The sequence below is a fragment of the Pelophylax lessonae genome, assembly GCF_965119305.1.
Source record: "Pelophylax lessonae genome assembly, chromosome: 7".
NCBI classification, from domain to species: Eukaryota; Metazoa; Chordata; class Amphibia; order Anura; family Ranidae; genus Pelophylax; species Pelophylax lessonae.
In genome coordinates this window covers 60,968,436-60,988,025 of record NC_138774.1, presented here as the reverse complement: position 1 = coordinate 60,988,025, position 19,590 = coordinate 60,968,436, and the positions used below count along the sequence as shown (strand labels likewise).

Below are 19,590 nucleotides of genomic sequence, written 5' to 3'. Positions count from 1 at the left end.
AAAGGGTGTATATTGAATAGCGGAATAGGAAAAATTTTATAATACGGTGTATCTCACACGTACAAACACAGACTAGGCCCCGCCGATTACAATTTTTTGTACCCTAAAGGCAGGATGAGGAAGAGGAGTAGGAGGAGCAGGCAGGAGGCAGACTGAAGCACCCTCAAAACCTCGGCAGTATGAGATGCGCCCCAAAAATTGGAAAGGTGTATCTCACACGTACCGACACAGACTATCACGCAATTTAATTGTTTATACCCAAAGGTTTTAATTAAATAGCGGAATAGAAAATATGATAAAAAAAAAAGTGTATGTATCTCACACGTACACAACCACACTAGGCCCCAATTACTATTGTTTGTACCCCTAAAAGGATGGATAAAGAGTAGGAGGAGTATGGAACAGGCAGCACCCTCAAATCTTCAGAAGTATGAGATGAACCCCAAAAACTTGGAAAGGTGGATCTCACATGTACCGACACAGACTATCCTGCAATTTAATTGATCCCCAAAGGTTTTTATTGAATAGCGGAATAGGAAATATGATCAAAAAAAGTGTATGTATCTCACACGTACACCACCACACTAGGCCCCAATTACTATTTACACCGACACACCGACCCAGACTATCCCGCAATTTAATTGATCCCCAAAGGTTTTTATTGAATAGCGGAATAGGAAATATGATCAAAAAAAGTGTATGTATCTCACACGTACACCACCACACTAGGCCCCAATTACTATTGTTTGTACCCCTAAAAGGATGGATGAGGAGTAGGAGGAGTATGGAACAGGCAGCACCCTCAAATCTTCAGAAGTATGAGATGAACCTCAAAAACTTGGAAAGGTGAATCTCACACGTACCGACACAGACTATCCCGCAATTTAATTGTTCCCCAAAGGTTTTTATTGAATAGCGGAATAGGAAATATGATCAAAAAAAGTGTATGTATCTCACACGTACACCACCACACTAGGCCCCAATTACTATTGTTTCTACCCCTAAAAGGATGGATGAGGAGTAGGAGGAGTATGGAACAGGCAGCACCCTCAAATCTTCAGAAGTATGAGATGAACCCCAAAAACTTGGAAAGGTGGATCTCACACGTACTGACACAGACTATCACGCAATATAATTGTTTATACCCAAAGGTTTTAATTAAATAGCGGAATAGAAAATATGATAAAAAAAAAAGTGTATGTATCTCACACGTACACAACCACACTAGGCCCCGATTACTATTGTTTCTACCCCTAAAAGGATGGATGAGGAGTAGGAGGAGTATGGAACAGGCAGCACCCTCAAATGTTCAGAAGTATGAGATTGTGTTCACTGTACCCCACAAAGATTGTGTTCACTGCACCCCAAAAGGATTTTGTTCACTGCACCCCAAAAAGATTGTGTTCACTGTACCCCACAAAGATTGTGTTCACTGCACCCCACAAAGATTGTGTTCACTGCACCCCAAAATGATTTTGTTCACTGCACCCCACAAAGATTGTGTTCACTGCACCCTAAAAGGATTATGTTCACTGCACCCCACAAAGATTGTGTTCACTGTACCCCACAAAGATTGTTCACTGCACCCCACAAAGATTGTGTTCACTGCACCCCAAAAAGATTGTGTTCACTGCACCCCACAAAGATTGTGTTCACTGCACCCCAAAAGGATTTTGTTCACTGCACCCCAAAAAGATTGTGTTCACTGCACCCCACAAAGATTGTGTTCACTGCACCCCAAAAGGATTTTGTTCACTGCACCCCACAAAGATTGTGTTCACTGCACCCCACAAAGATTGTGTTCACTGTACCCCACAAAGATTGTTCACTGCACCCCACAGAGATTGTGTTCACTGCACCCCAAAAGGATTTTGTTCACTGCACCCCAAAAACATTGTGTTCACTGCACCCCACAAAGACTGTGTTCACTGCACCCCAAAAGGATTTTGTTCACTGCACCCCACAAAGATTGTGTTCACTGCACCCCACAAAGATTGTGTTCACTGTACCCCACAAAGATTGTGTTCACTGCACCCCAAAAGGATTTTGTTCACTGCACCCCAAAATGATTTTGTTCACTGCACCCCACAAAGATTGTGTTCACTGTACCCCACAAAGATTGTGTTCACTGCACCCCAAAAGGATTTTGTTAACTGCACCCCACAAAGATTGTGTTCACTGCACCCCAAAATGATTTTGTTCACTGCACCCCACAAAGATTGTGTTCACTGCACCCCACAAAGATTGTGTTCACTGCACCCCAAAAGGATTTTGTTCACTGCACCCCACAAAGATTGTGTTCACTGCACCCCAAAAGGATTTTGTTCACTGCACCCCACAAAGATTGTGTTCACTGCACCCCACAAAGATTGTGTTCACTGTACCCCACAAACATTGTTCACTGCACCCCACAAAGATTGTGTTCACTGCACCCCAAAAGGATTTTGTTCACTGCACCCCAAAAAGATTGTGTTCACTGCACCCCACAAAGATTGTGTTCACTGCACCCCACAAGGATTTTGTTCACTGCACCCCACAAAGATTGTGTTCACTGTACCCCACAAAGATTGTTCACTGCACCCCACAAAGATTGTGTTCACTGCACCCCAAAAGGATTTTGTTCACTGCACCCCACAAAGATTGTGTTCACTGTACCCCACAAAGATTGTGTTCACTGCACCCCAAAAGGATTTTGTTTACTGCACCCCAAAAAGATTGTGTTCACTGCACCCCACAAAGATTGTGTTCACTGCACCCCAAAAGGATTTTGTTCACTGCACCCCAAAAAGATTGTGTTCACTGCACCCCACAAAGATTGTGTTCACTGCACCCTAAAAGGATTTTGTTCACTGCACCCCAAAAAGATTGTGTTCACTGCACCCCACAAAGATTGTGTTCACTGCACCCCAAAAGGATTTCGTTCACTGCACCCCAAAAAGATTGTGTTCACTGCACCAAGATTGTGTTCACTGCACCCCAAAAAGATTGTGTTCACTGCAGCCCACACAGAGCAAAATGGATGTGGATCACTGACACCTGCCTATCTCCTATCCCACACCACACAGCAATATCGATTGTAGTTTGTAGAACACACTTTCCCTAAAATTCAGCAGACTCTATCCCTAACAGGATTGAGAAGAGATCGTAGATCAGGACTAAGTGCAGACCCCACCCCACACAGCAATATCGATTGTAGTTTGTAGAACACACTTTCCCTAAAATTCAGCAGACTCTATCCCTAAAATGCCTACAACTCGCCCTGCCTAAAACACTCCGACCTGTCCCTCAATTCTATCCGGACACAAATGGTTTTTTCCTGCCTGTCTGTCCCTAATCAGCAGCCAGCACGTTGATGTGTGCTCTCTCCCTGATCTAAGCAGCAGAATAACGCCGTAGCGGCGCTGCCTCGAACTTATAAAGACTTGGTCAAATGCTTCAGACGGCCAATCACAGCTACTGATACATTTGCAGGCATGGCTGGGATGGCTTAGGCACACCAGTTAAACGCTTGTTGATTGGCTGTTGAAAGCCCGCCATGAAAAGCGCGCCAAAGCATGCAAAACCCGGAAATAAAACGACCGAACACGGATTTTTACCCGAATATACAGTAAAGTGTCCGTGTCCGTGTAAAAAAAAATCCAATTATTCGGTACGAACACGAATAATACAGTCCGTGTTCGCTCAACACTAGTGTCAGTCAAGGGGATGCTAGAGATTGTCCTGAAGATAAAGTAGTTACATCAAGCCTGCTGCTAAAGAGAGAGCAAGAAGACTTAGTCATTCCATACAATTGACAGTATGGTTAAAGCAGTGTGTCTGCTTTAACAAATAATCTGGTAAAGCCAAGTAGGAGTTGTCCTTATCTACTGTGAATAGTTCAGTTGGAGTACTCCACTGCAGCACCCTCCTAGGTAGGTGCTAGAGAGAGTATAGTTTTGAATCCTGTTTGCTTACCAGAGGGATTGCAGGTAAATCTATATTGTTCTTTGCCTACCAGAGAGCAGGATCTGTTAGTGAGGTCTGCTCAATGTGCTCAGGTGAAACGCATTCTGTCTGCAGGAAAGTGCCTTGTTGCATGGTGGAATACTGTATAAATGCAAGGAGCACATGTGCTCGGGGTCTTTCCCTCTGAATAGCGGAGTCCCTGATCGAGGGGGTGGCTGCCTCCTCCTCTGTAGAGGTGGTTGACCGGAGGGCCTAAGGAGTGCTAGAGAGGAACTGAACCCAGAGGTCCTGTGAAGCTGACTGAAAAGGGAGACACTGGAGGATCTGATTCTGCAGTACAGTGAGTACAAATCTGTGTCAAGGGGCCTGACCTGAAGGGAGGGCACCCCTGCAGCTAGAAGATTTAGTGGACAGGTGTCAGTAAAGCGGATGCTAGTGAGTGTCCTGAAGAAAAAGGTAATTCACCAAGTCTATTGCTGGAGAGAAAAGAGCAAGGAGACTTAACATTTTCTGTACATGAGGCAGTATGGGTTAAGCAGTGCAGCTGCTTCCAAAAGCAACCTGGTGAGGCCAAGTGAGAGTTGTCCTTAATAGTTACAGTTGGAGTATCCCACTATTTCCTTCTCCCATCCAAGTTCAAAAATAAACACTAAAAACTAATAACCCTGGACTGTTTGAGTGACGAGCCATCAGAAGTAAGGAGGGATGTGTGAATTGTACCCTAATTGACTGTGTGCTGGTAACCAGAGGATGCCCAACAAGTCATCATACAGCAAGCCCTATGGGGACAGTGCTACAGCACTATTCCCTTCTCCCATCCAAGTTCCACAATAAATACAATAAATACAAAACCAAATACTCTGGACTGTTTATTCAGTAATGAGCAAACGGGAGTAAGGATGGATATGTGAAAAATCCCCCAGTGACTGTCTGCAAGGTAACCAGAGGGAGGCCCAAGAAGTCATTACACAGCAAGCCCTAAGGGGAAAGTGCTACACATGTTCTTAGCATGAAGACCAGAGGTAGAGTAAGAAAGGGGAACGTTTCCTCAAGTGTTCTTCCCACTGACAAAGTTGGCTGCGTGCCCAGTTTTTGTTTATAAGATTTGTTGAAATGTTTGAATGTACCTGTGCCTCATGTTATTGGATGTACAGTTTACCCCTCCCTGTGTCTCTATGCAAACAAGGAGGGGGATTGTCCCCAGTGGTAAATATACGTCTGTCTGTTCTTCAATAAAAGTCATATGCTTTTATCTACCCTACACTGAGTCCTGACTAGTGATTGGGTGGGCTGCAGGGTCGGGTTTTGTCCTGGAAAGGGAGCTCATACTGCGGACATACTCCTCAGGAGTAGGGGGGCCCGTCACAAGCCCATTGACACAGACCTTTAGTGTTAGGGTTACAAGGAGGCAAAGTGTAAAGGGGGCCTAGGGTAGGTCACAGATCTTTGTGCTGGGAGCTGCCCCGAAAACTACCAAAACCAGTCTCTTGCCACTAAAAGTTAACATACTGTAGAAACTACCAGTCTTCTTGGCATTCAGTAGCTGACCTCTCTCAAAATATTAGTTGCCCGGTTGTCATGTTGAACCAGTGGTGCTTTAAACTATTGGTCCTCAACCCTGGCCTACAGGGCCCACTAACAGGCCAGATTTTAAGTATTCCCTTGGGGAGATGCAGACTAGAGTACTGCAATCACTGAGCAGCAAATGATATCACCTGGGATGTATTTCAGTTATCTTGCAAATCTGGCCTGTTAGTGGGCCCTGTAGGCCAGGGTTGAGGACCACTGCTTTAAACCATTGACCTGGAACAAGTTTTCAGAAGTTTTGACTTTTTTGACTCCCTGTTGACTTCACTAGTTGCATACTTGTTCTAGGTGTCAGAGTGCTTTGTGAGTAATCGCCCCAAGCTAACCATAGTTTAATATTCTAGTGTGTTCTCAGAGATAGATTTCTCAGAGAGAGATTTCTTACTTTTTCTATGAAGACTTCACTGATTTCCTTTGCTGTCTTAAAATTTTTAGAACCTACGCTTCTTGATGTGTCAATGACGATGAAGATATTTAGAGGATCTTCTTTACGTATTGTCAGCTTGCGGCTTTCTCTGTCTGGTGATTAAAAGGGAAATGGTCAACAATTGTAGGAGGTAGGAACATAAAGTAGATAGTTTGCTAGTCACTTGCATCAGATTGCGTCCAGCTGTGCCCATGTACACTGCAGATGTGTTCACAGTTGCCAACAGTTTTGGACATTTTTTCTAGTCAAGATGGCCCTTTAGAGAGAATCTTATGACTATTGCTATGGTCAGGCTTCAGTTTGCCAAGAAATACATTTTCACCATGCTGCTCACAATAAACCAGTGGGCTGTGGCCAAGAGAGGCACAATTACTAAATAGTAATCTAAATAGCCATCAGAGAGCTTAGAGAGTCTGTGGTGCAAGAAACCCGCATTTAGTGCATGTTTCCTGCACCGTGTTCAAAACGCACTGCCCTTGCAATTCGCAGTGGGTGTCAGTGCAATGCAAATGACACCCCAGATGCAGGTTGCAAATGCAGTGTGTTTGCCTGCACTGGATCACATGACACTTCTGTACCATGCAATCCAGTTGCTCTGCGCTTTGTAAAGTAGTGTGTGCACTACATTTGCTTCGGTCCTGTGCGATTTCAGCCTATTCAAATGAATTGTCTGAAATCGCAATGCACCCGGATGGCATGTGAATCGCACAGAAATTCACAGAGCATTCCTGTGCTATTCATGGTGTAAATGGGCCCCAAATCAAAATGAGTGAGAGAATGTAACAATGTTGCAAATGAATAAAACAAGATGTGCCAACATAAGATAAAATTATATCTCTCAAGGAATTGGATATTCGTTCAGTCAAAACAATGAATAAGATTAGAAACTGTATATAGCATAGGATGTGTATCTTTAGCTAATGACTGTGCTGCCACCTTTAGTATTGGTTTGGGAAACCAGGATCTTAAAAACATAAGTCATGAATTCACAAGTCTTAGTGGGAAACTGGCATATTCAGTTTGCCAAGCCCTTCAATGTTGTTTACAAAGGCCATAGAAGGTGGAAATCCTTCCATGTTACTAAATGGCGACCCTAATCAAGTAAGCCTTTTCTTTGATCTGCTGGGATTTTAGATACAGTATCTTACCTTCCCTATAATAATAAAACAAGCTGCGCTAAGTGATCAAAAATGGGGTGACCAATTAATAAATTGATCAAAATGTATGTTTAAATATATCTATAAATTGATTTTATACAAATAAATACATAAATAGTGACAGCGGAGATGAACCAATATGTCCCAAATAACTACAGTGCTAGGACATTGGAAAAAAGTACGCTAAATAATAATCATCAATAAATTAATAGGCAATAAATATAAATAAAAAATCTAACAGGAAGACGTCAGCTGTGACGAAACGTGATTTTCCAGCCGGCCGGCGGCTTTGGTTTTTTAGCGCTCGCACTCAGCATTATTGTAAGTGTCTCTCTTTTTATAATTAAGTTTACTTAGATACAGTATCTTACCTTCCCTATAATAATAAAACAAGCTGCGCTAAGTGATCAAAAATGGGGTGACCAATTAATAAATTGATCAAAATGTATGTTCAAATATATCTATAAATTGATTTTATACAAATAAATACATAAATAGTGACAGCGGAGATGAACCAATATGTCCCAAATAACTACAGTGCTAGGAGATTGGAAAAAAGTATGCTAAATAATAATCATCAATAAATTAATAGGCAATAAATATAAATAAAAAATCTAACAGGAAGACGTCAGCTGTGACGAAACGTGATTTTCCAGCCAGCCGGCGGCTTTGGTTTTTTAGCGCTCACACTCAGCATTATTGTAAGTGTCTCTCTTTTTATAATTAAGTTTACTTAGACGGTTTTACATTATGGAGTTCCCAATGGTTTTTATTCCATGATGGCTGCTAAACGTATCCGTGGACCGTGAGATTGGGACAAGTGTTGTCACTTAGGTGACACCTATGGTGTATATATTCACAGCCGTGGACATCTCCCCAGGTTTTCCTTTGGTCTATTGGAACTCTGCTGCTTCCTCTGCCTTGGTGTTTACAAGCCCTATATTAATTGGCCTCTGGTAAGCAGATCTGATGTTGGTGGTGGATTGAGCACTTGCAGTGGATTTGTTCCACAGTTTATTGAATATCACACCCTGTGTCATACTCTTCAATGGGACTTTTGGACTTTTTATTCACATATTCATTAATTATTTTTATTAAATTATTGCTTTTGGACATTGCTGATGCCTATCAATTTTTGCTAGATTTTTTTATTTATATTTATTGCCTATTAATTTATTGATGATTATTATTTAGCGTACTTTTTTCCAATCTCCTAGCACTGTAGTTATTTGGGACATCTTGGTTCATCACCGTTGTCACTATTTATTTATTTACTTGTATAAAATCAATTTATAGATATATTTGAACATACCTTTTGTTCAATTTATTAATTGGTCACCCCACTTTTTATCACTTAGCGCAGCTTGTTTTATTATTATTTGGTTTTGGTGTTGTCTCACTGGAAGCTGCTGCTTTTACTGTTTACATTTTCACTAGCGTGGTTACACTTTTTGGATCTTACCTTCCCTAGCTGGTTTTGATTCAGCAATAATTTCAGCAATTGAGTAGGAAAAACTTTCTGCCACCTTTTCTGGAGTGTCATACATGTACCGATCTGTAATACAGTGGAAGAGACTTGAATCACTTTGTTATTAATTACCTAAAAATTAATCTTCCAGTTAAAAAGTAAAATCTTGCCATGATGGTCATAGGTAAGTTAGGGACTGGCAGGAACACCAGGGATTTCACACAAAGGAAGCAATACAAAGAGAATAGGATACTTTATCATACAAGTACATTGAACAGCAGGTACACATCAGGAATAGGAAATGTTAGGTTTACATATTCTTTTAGTACAAATTTTCTATCTAAGGATGTTTGCATGTGGCCGTATAGTAGGGTAATGGGTGTATAGAGTATGCAGATTATACTCATATAGCTGTGCACAGAGAATACTGTAATGGCTAAAAGTACACTGCAGCTGTGACTACCAGGCACCACAACAACAGGGGTATTCTACTGAAGGGCTGTACACCCTAATGTACGGCCCTGTGCAAGAGCCTTAAAAACATTCCCATTTGGGATGAATTACTCAAGCCAAGATACACCCTAAAACGATATTTCTTTTTCAAAAGTGAACTCTAGGGGTGTCAAAAAGTGGTTGTAAAGGCACAAGGTTTTTTACCTTCATACATTCTATACATGAAGGTAAAAAACCTTTTGTATGCCGCAGCCCCCCCGATACTTTCCTAAGCCCCCTCTTGACCCAGCGATGTTAACAAGAGCCTTGGCTCTCTGGGGACTCCCTATTGGCTTTTGGCAGCTGCAGGAGCTACAGGCTCCCTTTGCTGTCAATCACAACCAGTGAGACAACCAGGAGACAGAGGGGGTGGGGCCAAGCCACAGCTACCTGTGTGAAAAGACACACAGAGCCACAGCTCGGGTGCATGCCTGCTTGTGTGCCCCCTATAGCAAGCTGCTTGCTGTGGGGGAACCCAGCAGGAGGAAGGAGCCAGGAGGGTCGGCGTGGGACCCAAGAAGAGGAGGATCCAGGCTGCTCTGTGCAAAATAAACTGCACAGATCAGGTGTGTATAGCACGTTTGTTATTTTAGAAACAAAAAAACAAGGTTTTAATATTGCTTTAAAGTATACGTATGTATAGCCAAAGTGTTTATTTAGTTTTGAATAAAATAAAGAGGAGTAAGAACCCCTAATTATTTGTTTCACTGTTGAGATTTTTCCTTTGCTCCCTGTCCTGGAGATGCAACTGGAAATGAGAGAAAATCTACAGAAAATTAGAGTTCCTATTTTACACATAAGACATTGCAACATTTGACCTCGCTTCCTGCTGTGATTACAACTCTAAAATTTTGAATTTCCCATTACTTTCTGTCTCTGAAACAATGGTCATTTCCCCATGGGGGACCACTGAGGAGTAGTCTTTCCACCTGTAGGAGGCCTTGTGCCATTACTACATAGAAGGGGGTCTCTTAAGGGATTATGTCAGTTGCCTAGGAAAGAGAAGTTGTCCGATGGGGCACAGAACTCTCTAGAGACTTTGGTGGCCATTTTGGTTGGGGAACCTTTTAAATAGGCAACCTATGTCATTTTGGTGGCTGGTCAAAGACAGGGACCTACTTGTGAGGGACAGCACTCAGCAAAGAGAAAGGTACCAGTTGAGCAGGGATAGCTCAGCGAAGGCTCCCTCGTCACTTTATACAGTTAAACAGCGATTGGTACGGGAGACTACTGAAAAGGGACACCACTCCTGGTAACTGAAGCTTTCCTTTGGTAACACATCTTGTCAAACATTGGAACTGTTTATTCACTGGACCATTGTATAGCCATGATGACAACTTGCCTGTCAGTTGCACCAATAAGCCTGCTTAAGATCAATACAGAATGTATTAGTGCTCCGTATATTGTGTGTTTGTGTGTAGAGTTCCTCCCAAAAAGTGTACCGGATTAGGTTCCGCCTATTGGTGCCATTAGTGGGGTTGAGCCCAGGCACCTCACCAACACCGCTAAAAATCAGTGCTCTAGGTGAAAAGAAATAGACAATGGCAATATAGTACACCACCCCAGTTCTAGTTCACAATAAAACATCTTCTCTTACCCTTGCAGAATGGCTCAGCACCGGACCATTGCTTGTTCCACATACACTGTCTTTCTTTAGATCCAATCAGATGTAACCCAGCTCGGCACCAATAACGAACTTTGTCACTCACTTCATATGAAGTTCCAGCTTTACTTGCTCCAGGCGGGACTCCGGGATCAGGGCAGTGTCCAACTACACAGGAGAAGAGATAAAGAAAAGACTTAAAGATTTAAAGCATAGTTTATCCCAAGAACAAAAAAAGGTAATATAATGCAGCTTATGAGTCCTTAGATGCAGTGGCTGATTTCGTTTTCTTTATTCAGGATAAGAACCTTTTCAGCAAGTACAAAAAATACCTGTTGATCCTGCCAATAATGTCATGTTCTTGTTACATTCTGTGAGCCTAAAAGACAGCAAGAACAACTATGTGACAACTATGGCTCCCTCCACTGATGGTGGAGGGGTTAGTACAGCCATGAGGGGAATGTGGTATTTGCAGGATTAGCTTTAAAAAATTAACCTCCCTGGCGGTATGATCATGGCAGGAATTACATATCAAAAGCGGTACAATTGTTTTCATGGAAATTTGGCGTTATGTATTATAGGCCTACAATTCTTAGTAATTAATTACTGACTTAAACCTGACCAAAACAAGAGTCTAGTAGACATCCCAGATGTGATAAATTTGAAACACAAATGCATGAATAATAATCGAATCAATAATATAATTTTATTATTTAATATATAATATATATAATAAAATTATATTATTGATTAGATTATAATTCATGCATTATATTATATATATATATACATATGTGTGTGTATATATATATATATATATATATATATATATACACACACACACACACACATATATATATATATATATATATATATATATATAATATATAACGCATGAATTATAATTGAATCAATAATATAATTTTATATATATATACACATATATATATATATGTGTGTGTGTGCACATATATATATATATATGCATGTATATATATATATATATATATATGCATATATATATATATATATGCATATATATATATATATAAAATGTGTTATGTGTTTGTGTTTTGTGCAACGTTTTTTTTTTTTTTTTTTTAATTTCCCTCCCCAGTTCCGCTCCCATGCAGCATTGCTGCTGCAGGGAACGGAACTAGGAAGTGATCACACCAACGGAGGAGCGGCGGGACTCTCGGCAGGCGGTCACAGCAATGAGAGATCATCGCTGGATCGCCAGGAGAAGGTAAGAGAACACCGATGCGCTCTCTGCACATCCACCCCGAGCGTGACTCGGGGATACCAATCCTGGACTAAAAAGTCCACCCCGAGTCACGCTCGGGATTACCGCCAGGGGGGTTAAAAGCCTGAAAAAAATAAAAAAGAACGTAGCCACCGCATGTAAACTGCAATATAACACATTTTTATATTTTTTGGTTTAGATACACTCTAATGATTTTGGGTCAAGGATTAAGATTAGGGTAAAGTTAAGGATTAATTCTGGAAGTTCAGCGTTGTGAAGAGGACCAGACATTACTGGTCCATCCTATAGCAAAGAGCAATCAGCAGAACATTGGATACACCTCATTAAAGGTAAGTTATGTGACTGAAGATGTATCCCCAAAAAAAACAAATTAACTAAACTCCAGCTTTAAGTGTAAAGGGCCATACACACTATAAGATTTTCTGAAGACTTTTTCCTTCAGATTTACCTTTTCTATGTAGTGCAAGGGCCTGCCAGATTGCATACAAATTGAAAGTGTTTAGGTAAATCTAAAGGAAAAATTCTTCAGAAAATCTTATAGTGTGTATGGCCCATTAGAGTCAGATAAAATTGTAAGGGGTCAGTTTTAATGTTAGATGGAGGTTAAAGTGACAATAAATTATATCCTTATACTCCAAATTTCTTAATTTACATCTATGACCCGTGAAGATTGAGATTGAGCTCTGCAGTCACTTTTGCAGCAGTTGGTATGTTTATTCCAGGTCACAATCCTGTGCAATGTCCTTTTTTCTCTTTTGGTCAGTTAACCTTGTCGACCGTGCTTATGCTTATCAGATTACCTTTTCCTTGAAACGGTATATGCCGTCATAAACTTTAATACTGTAGCACCCTCAAGTGTGCTACTAGTGTGAGTCAAGCTGTGAGTCAAATTTATATTTGGCTCATGGTAAAATTAGTCTTTAAATCTGGGTCAAAAGTTTACTGCAGTTCAGGGCTGGATGACTCATACAGGCAGGACTCTGGTGCCTCCATTGATTCTGGAAGGTTGAAAACTTTCTGGAAACTGGAGGGCGGAGTTTAGGAGGGTTTATCCTCATACTTAGAGGAGTTTAGCCAATCCCCAAGCAGTTACATAGTTACATAGTTTGTGAGGTTGAAAAAAGACATCAGTCTATCCAGTTCAACCTATGATGTGTGTGTGTGTGTGTGTTTGATGTTAACCATACATTGTATACCCCTTTATGTTGTGGTCTTTAAGGTGCCCACTTCCTCCAGCAATGGGCCTGGCATGGTGTTTGAGCCAGCCCATAAATATGAATGAATGGGGGGGGGGGGGGCGAGGGGCCGCTGCCTTGGGCTGGGGCTTGAGCTGACCTGGAAGGATTTTGGCAGCTTCATGGTTTAAAAGGATTCTTATTCTAAGAGGCAGCAGGAGCAAAGAGGACAGTGTGAGTACATCAGCATGATCAGGAACATGCAAAGGACAAGACTGTCACATGCAGCCAACCTTTCTGGAAGGCAGCGTTGGGCTTAAACCTTTTCTTTACCTTGCCCTTCAATAGCAGCCAGGTGGGCTTGTAGTTCCTGTAGTCAGTAGAACTGACATCAGTGTCTACAGTGGAATTGAGGTAACCACTGTATGCAACCTACAACATTTGTGCTATTTTCAAAAGGGACTGAGAATTCGTAGTCCTTAATGGGCTTTTGCTTTTCTGTCAGATACTGTCAGTAGATACGAGTGAGATCAATGAGAGTTGTACATAGAGAAGAAGAGAAGACTAATCAGTAGAGTTGAGCGGACACCTGGATGTCCGTGTTCGGCGGGTTCGGCCGAACTTTAAAAAAAAGTCCGGGTCCGTGTCCCGGACTTTTGCCGAACTTTTCACGGACACCGAACCCCATTGAAGTCAATGGGGACCCGAACTTTCAGGCACTAAAATGGCTCTAAAACACCAAAGGAAAGGGCTAGAGTGCTGCAAATGGCAGCAAAACGTAGTTAAGAGCATGGCAAGTGCTCTGCAAACAAATGTGGATAGGGAAATAACTTAAAACAACAAAAAAAAAACAGAAAAATAAAACAATGTTCTTCATCTCTGAAGGACGAGGCCCATATGGAGTAGGAGGGAGGTTGAGGTGGCGGTGTCATAGGCGTGCGCACAGGGTGTGCCGGGTGTACCTGGGCACACCCTAATCACCTAGGGCACATTAGCATTATCACTCTGTTTGCCAGTGAGGAGATGGGAAAGATCTCCCTCGGACCTGCTCTGCTCTATTTCTCTTTGCCAGCAGGGAGAGTAATGTATCGGGGCCATGTACATGTAGGCAAACACATGCATGTGTATTTAAACTTTGGGGTGCACACCCTAATGCAATAGGCTGCGCACACCTATGGGCGGTGTAGGTGGAAGCGACAGTGGAGGAGGACCAGGGCCGGATTAAGAGCATCATGGGCTTGGTGCTGAGGATTTTGAAGGGCCTTAAGGGCCGTGCCTTGGCATGCACCCAGAGGAGGAAGGGTGCAGCCATGCATGCCTAATTCAACATGGGATGCTGTCTCTGAAGCCCATAAACACATCCATGCATCGGCAACTGTCCCTCCTTGTCCGGCCTCCGTGCTGTGTGGGGAGGTTCTGAGGGAGCTGCCTGGGGAAGCGAGCATAGAAGCCAGACTTCTGTGTTTACAAGTGACAGAAGAGCGGTAACAGTGAATATGGCCAACCCGGGGCCTATATAAAAAGGTAGGGGCCTGAAGCTGCAGCTCCAATAGCCCCTACGTTAATCTGGCCCTGAGGAGGACGAGGTAGCCAACACTGCTTCTTTTCACAAATTTTAAATGAGGGTACACCCCAAAAGAGTGAGAAAGAGCAAAAATGGAACAATGGGTGGGTAAGGTCGGTATCCATCGCTATTCTGCATAAGGTACGGAAAAGTCCCGTGGGATCCATGCCTGGTTCATTTTAATGAACGTGAGCTTGTCCACATTGTCTCTGGACAGGCGGCTGCGCTTGTCTGTTATAACGCCCCCACCCGTGCTAAATACCCGTTCAGATAATACACTGGCTGCAGGGCACGCCAGCACCTCCAAGGCGTAAAGGGCAAGCTCAGGCCATGTGCCCAATTTGGAGACCCAGAAGTTGAAGGGGGCAGACCCGTCATTCACTACATGTAGGCGTGTGCACACATACTGCTCCACCATGTTGGTAAAATGCTGCCTCCTGCTAAGACGTTCCATATGAGCTGCTGGTGCTGCTTTTTGTTGTGGCGTGCTGACAAAGCTTTTCCACATTTCGGCCATGCTAACCCTGCCTTCTGAGGTGCTGGCGGTGCCCTGGTTGCGTTGGCGACCTCTTCCTCCTCCTCCTCCTCCTCCTCTGCCTTGTGCTTCCACTGTGGCCCCGCTGTCAGGTGGGAATGCCAGCAGCATCGCGTCTACCAGCGTGCGCTTGTACTCGCGCATCTTGCGATCGCGCTCCAGTGAGTGAATTAAGGACGGTACGTTGTCCTTGTAACGGGGATCCAGCAGCGTGGCCACCCAGTAATCAGCACAAGTTAGAATGTGGGCAACTCGGCAGTCGTTGTGGAGACACTGCAGCATGTAATCGCTCATGTGTGCCAGGCTGCCCAGAGGCAACGAAAGGCTGTCCTCTGTGGGAGGTGTATCGTCCGTGTCCTCTGTATCCCCCCAGCCACGCACCAGTGATGGCCATGAGCTGGCCTGGGTGCCACCCTGCTGTGAACATGGTTCCATCTCCTCCTCCAGCTCCTCCTCCTCCTCATCCTCCAGAACTGTGCCCCTGCTGGACAATTGTGTCCCTGGCGTTTGTGTGTGCAGGAACCCACCCTCGGAGCCCCTTGCGAATGACTGCCCTGAAAGCCTTGGAAATGTTACCTCTTCATCCTCCTCCTCCTCCTCATCCTGTGCCACATCCTCTTCCATCATCGCCCGAATTGTTTTTTCAAGGAGGCATAGAAGTGGGATAGTTAAGCTGAGAACGGCGTCATCGGCACTGGCCATGTTGGTGGAGTACTCAAAACAGCGCAACAAGGCACACAGGTCTCGCATGGAGGCCCAGTTATTGGTGGTGAAGTGATGCTGTTTCGCAGAGCGACTCACGCGTGCGTGCTGCAGCTGAAACTCCACTATGGCCTGCTGCTGCTCGCACAGTCTTTGCAGCATGTGCAAGGTGGAGTTCCACCTTGTGGGCACGTCACATATGAGGCGGTGAGCGGGAAGGCCTAAGTTACGCTGCAGCGCTGACAGGCGAGCAGCAGCAGGGTGAGAACGCCGAAAGTGCGCACAGACGGCCCGCACTTTCTGCAGCAGCTCTGACATATCGGGGTAGTTTTTAAGGAACCTCTGCACCACCAAATTCAGCACATGCGCCAGGCAAGGGATGTGCGTCAAACCGGCTAGGCCCAGAGCTGCTATGAGATTTCGCCCGTTATCGCACACCACCAGGCCGGGCTTGAGGCTCGCTGGCAGCAACCACTCATTTGTCTGCTGTTCCATGCTCCTCCACAACTCCTGCGCGATGTGTGGTTTGTCCCCAAAACAGGCAAGTTTTAAAACTGCCTGCTGTCGTTTACCCCTGGCCGTGCTGAAGTTGGTGGTGAAGGTGTTACGCTGTCCGGATGAGGAGGCGGTAGAGGATGAGGAAGCAGAGTAGGAGGAGTTAGGAACAGGAGGCAAACTGAAGCGCCCTGCAATCCTCGGTGGTGGAAGGACATGCGCCAAATTGCTATCCGCCTCAGGCCCACTCGCCACTGCATTTACCCAGTGTGCCGTTAGGGAGATATAATGCCCCTGACCGTGCTTACTGGTCCACGTATCGGTAGTTAGGTGGACCTTGCCAGAGATGGCGTTGCGCAGTGCACACCTGATTTTTTCCCCCACTTGGTTGTGCAGGGAAGGGATGGCTTGCCTGGAAAAGTAGTGGCGGCTGGGCACGACGTACTGTGGGACAGCCACCGACATAAGGTTTTTAAAACTGTGCGTCTCCACCAGACGGAATGACAGCATTTCAAAGGCCAAGAATTTTGAAATGCTGGCATTCAGGGCCAGGGATCGCGGGTGGGTAGGGGGGTACTTCCTCTTCCTCTCAAGTGTTTGGGAGATGGAAAGCTGAACGCTTCCACGGGACGGTGACCCAGGTGGTGGTGTTGCTGACAGATCCTCTGTTTGCGGGGTGGCAGGTGCCGGTATCACTACAGATGTGGCTGGAGCGGCCGAGACTGCAGTAGAAGAGGAAGCAGGATGAGCCAGAGACGTTTCTTGGTTTTGAAGGTGTCTACTCCACTGTAGCTCGTGCTTTGCACTTAGATGCCTGATCATGCAGGTTGTGCTCAGGTTGAGAAGGTTTATGCCTCGATTCAGGCTCTGATTGCACAGGGTGCAAACCACTCGTGTCCTGTCATCAGCACATTTTCTAAAGAACTTCCACACTAGAGAACTCCTTTGAGCTGACTTTGGTGCGCTCGTTCCCTTGCTGTGTTGGGCAGTAGCAGGCGTAGTGTCTAGGGCACGGCCGCTCCGCTTCTGCACCCTGCTCCCTCTTCTGCTGTGCTGGTGGCTCTGTGCGACCACCGCCTCTTCCTCCAAACTACAGTCTACTCAGGTCACCTGCATGACGTTCATTCCATGTGGGGTCGAGGACCTCATCGTCCTCCACATCATCTTCCACTCAGTCTTCACCCCTGCCCTCCTTGTCGGTCTCCACAATGCTGAACGCCGCAGCAGATGGCACCTGCGTTTCGTCATCATCGGAGACGTGCTGCGATGGTCCTTGCATGTACTCATCTTGAGAAATAAGTGGTTGGGCATCGCTGCACTCAATCTCTTCCACTTCTGGGGCAGGGCTAGGTGGATGGCCCTGGGAAACCCTGCTGACAGAGTCATCAAAAAGAAGAAGAGACTGCTGTATGGCTTGGGGCTCAGACTGCTTGCCTGATTTGCAAGGGGGTGAGGTGAAAGACGGTTGGACATCGGCCGCAGGTGCCAACTCTGACCTTTCTGCAGTAGACTGGGTGGGAGACAATGTGAAGGAACTGGAGGCACTGTCAGCAGCAAACCAATCTACTATCGCCTCTACTTGTTCTGGCCTCATCACTTCTAGAGGCGTATGATGCCCTACCAAATACTGATGCAGGTTCTGTCGCCTACTCACACTTGAGGAAGGTGTTTCACTTGTGCATGTAGCTGGCACAGATCGACCACGTCCTCTCCTTGCAACAGGAGCTCTACCAGCAGCACCACGACCCAGGCCACGGCCCCTAATTGACGGTCTCCTCATATTTCTGTAATTTAAGATCTTGCCCTAGAAAGGTGTTTATTGAATAGCGGAAAAAAACAACAACAGTATCGCACGGGTGTATCTCACAGTCAAATATGCAAACTATGCCGCAATTTAATGTTTTTTACCCCAAAAGGGTGTATATTGAATAGCGGAATAGGATAAAAAACGGTGTATCTCACACGTACAAACACAGACTAGGCCCAATTAAATTTTTTTCTACCATAAAGGGAGGATGAGGAAGAGGAGTAGGAGGAGTTGGGAACAGGAGGCAAACTGAAGCGCCCTGCAATCCTTGGCGGGGGAAAGAGATGCGCCAAACTAATTTAAAAGGTGTATCTCACACGTACCGATACAGACTATGCCGTAATTTAATTTTTTACACTCCAAAAGGGTGTATATTGAATAGCGGAATAGGAAAAATTTTATAATACGGTGTATCTCACACGTACAAACACAAACTAGGCCCCGATTACAATTTTTTCTACCCTAAAGGCAGGATGAGGAGTAGGAGGAGTTCGGAACAGGCAGAAGGCAGACTGAAGCACCCTCAAATCCTCGGCAGTATGAGATTCGCCCAAAAAATTGGAAAGGTGTATCTCACACGTACCGACACAGACTATCACGCAATTTAATTGTTTATACCCAAAGGTTTTGATTAAATAGCGGAATAGGAAATATGATCAAAAAAAGTGTATGTATCTCACACGTACAGAAGCACACTAGGCCCCAATTACTATTGTTTGTATGACTAAAAGGCTGGATGAGGAGTAGGAGGAGTATGGAACAGGCAGCACCCTCAAATCTTCAGAAGTATGAGATGAACCCCAAAAACTTGGAAAGGTGGATCTCACACGTACCAACACAGACTATCCCGCAATTTAATTGATCCCCAAAGGTTTTTATTGAATAGCGGAATAGGAAATATGATCAAAAAAAGTGTATGTATCTCACACGTACAGAAGCACATTAGGCCCCAATTACTATTGTTTGTACCCCTAAAGGCAGGATGAGGAGTAGGAGGAGTTTGGAACAGGCAGCATCCTCAAATGTTCAGAAGTATGAGATGAACCCCCAAAACTTGGAAAGGTGGATCTCACACGTATCAACACAGACTATCCCGCAATTTAATTGATCCCCAAAGGTTTTTATTGAGTAGCGGAATAGGAAATATGATCAAAAAAAGTGTATGTATCTCACACGTACAGAAGCACACTAGGCCCCAATTACTATTGTTTGTACCCCTAAAGGCAGGATGAGGAGTAGGAGGAGTTTGGAACAGGCAGCACCCTCAAATCTTCAGACGTATGAGATGAACCCCAAAAACTTGGAAAGGTGGATCTCACACGTACCAACACAGACTATCCCGCAATTTAATTGATCCCCAAAGGTTTTC

General features: G+C 44.4%; 1 protein-coding gene across 1 annotated transcript in view; it reads right to left on the bottom strand.

Moving 5' to 3' along the window:
- Positions 1–19,590, bottom strand: part of LOC309559769 (complement factor B-like) — a 190,574-nt gene that overhangs the window by 132,616 nt on the left and 38,368 nt on the right. Inside the window, exons 4-6 of the mRNA XM_082263204.1 lie at positions 10,674–10,847; positions 8,579–8,671; positions 5,918–6,051 (exon numbers count right to left, since the gene is read on the bottom strand). Of these exons, the coding sequence (XP_082119330.1) occupies positions 5,918–6,051; positions 8,579–8,671; positions 10,674–10,847 (401 nt within the window). The remainder of the gene's footprint in view (positions 1–5,917; positions 6,052–8,578; positions 8,672–10,673; positions 10,848–19,590) is intronic.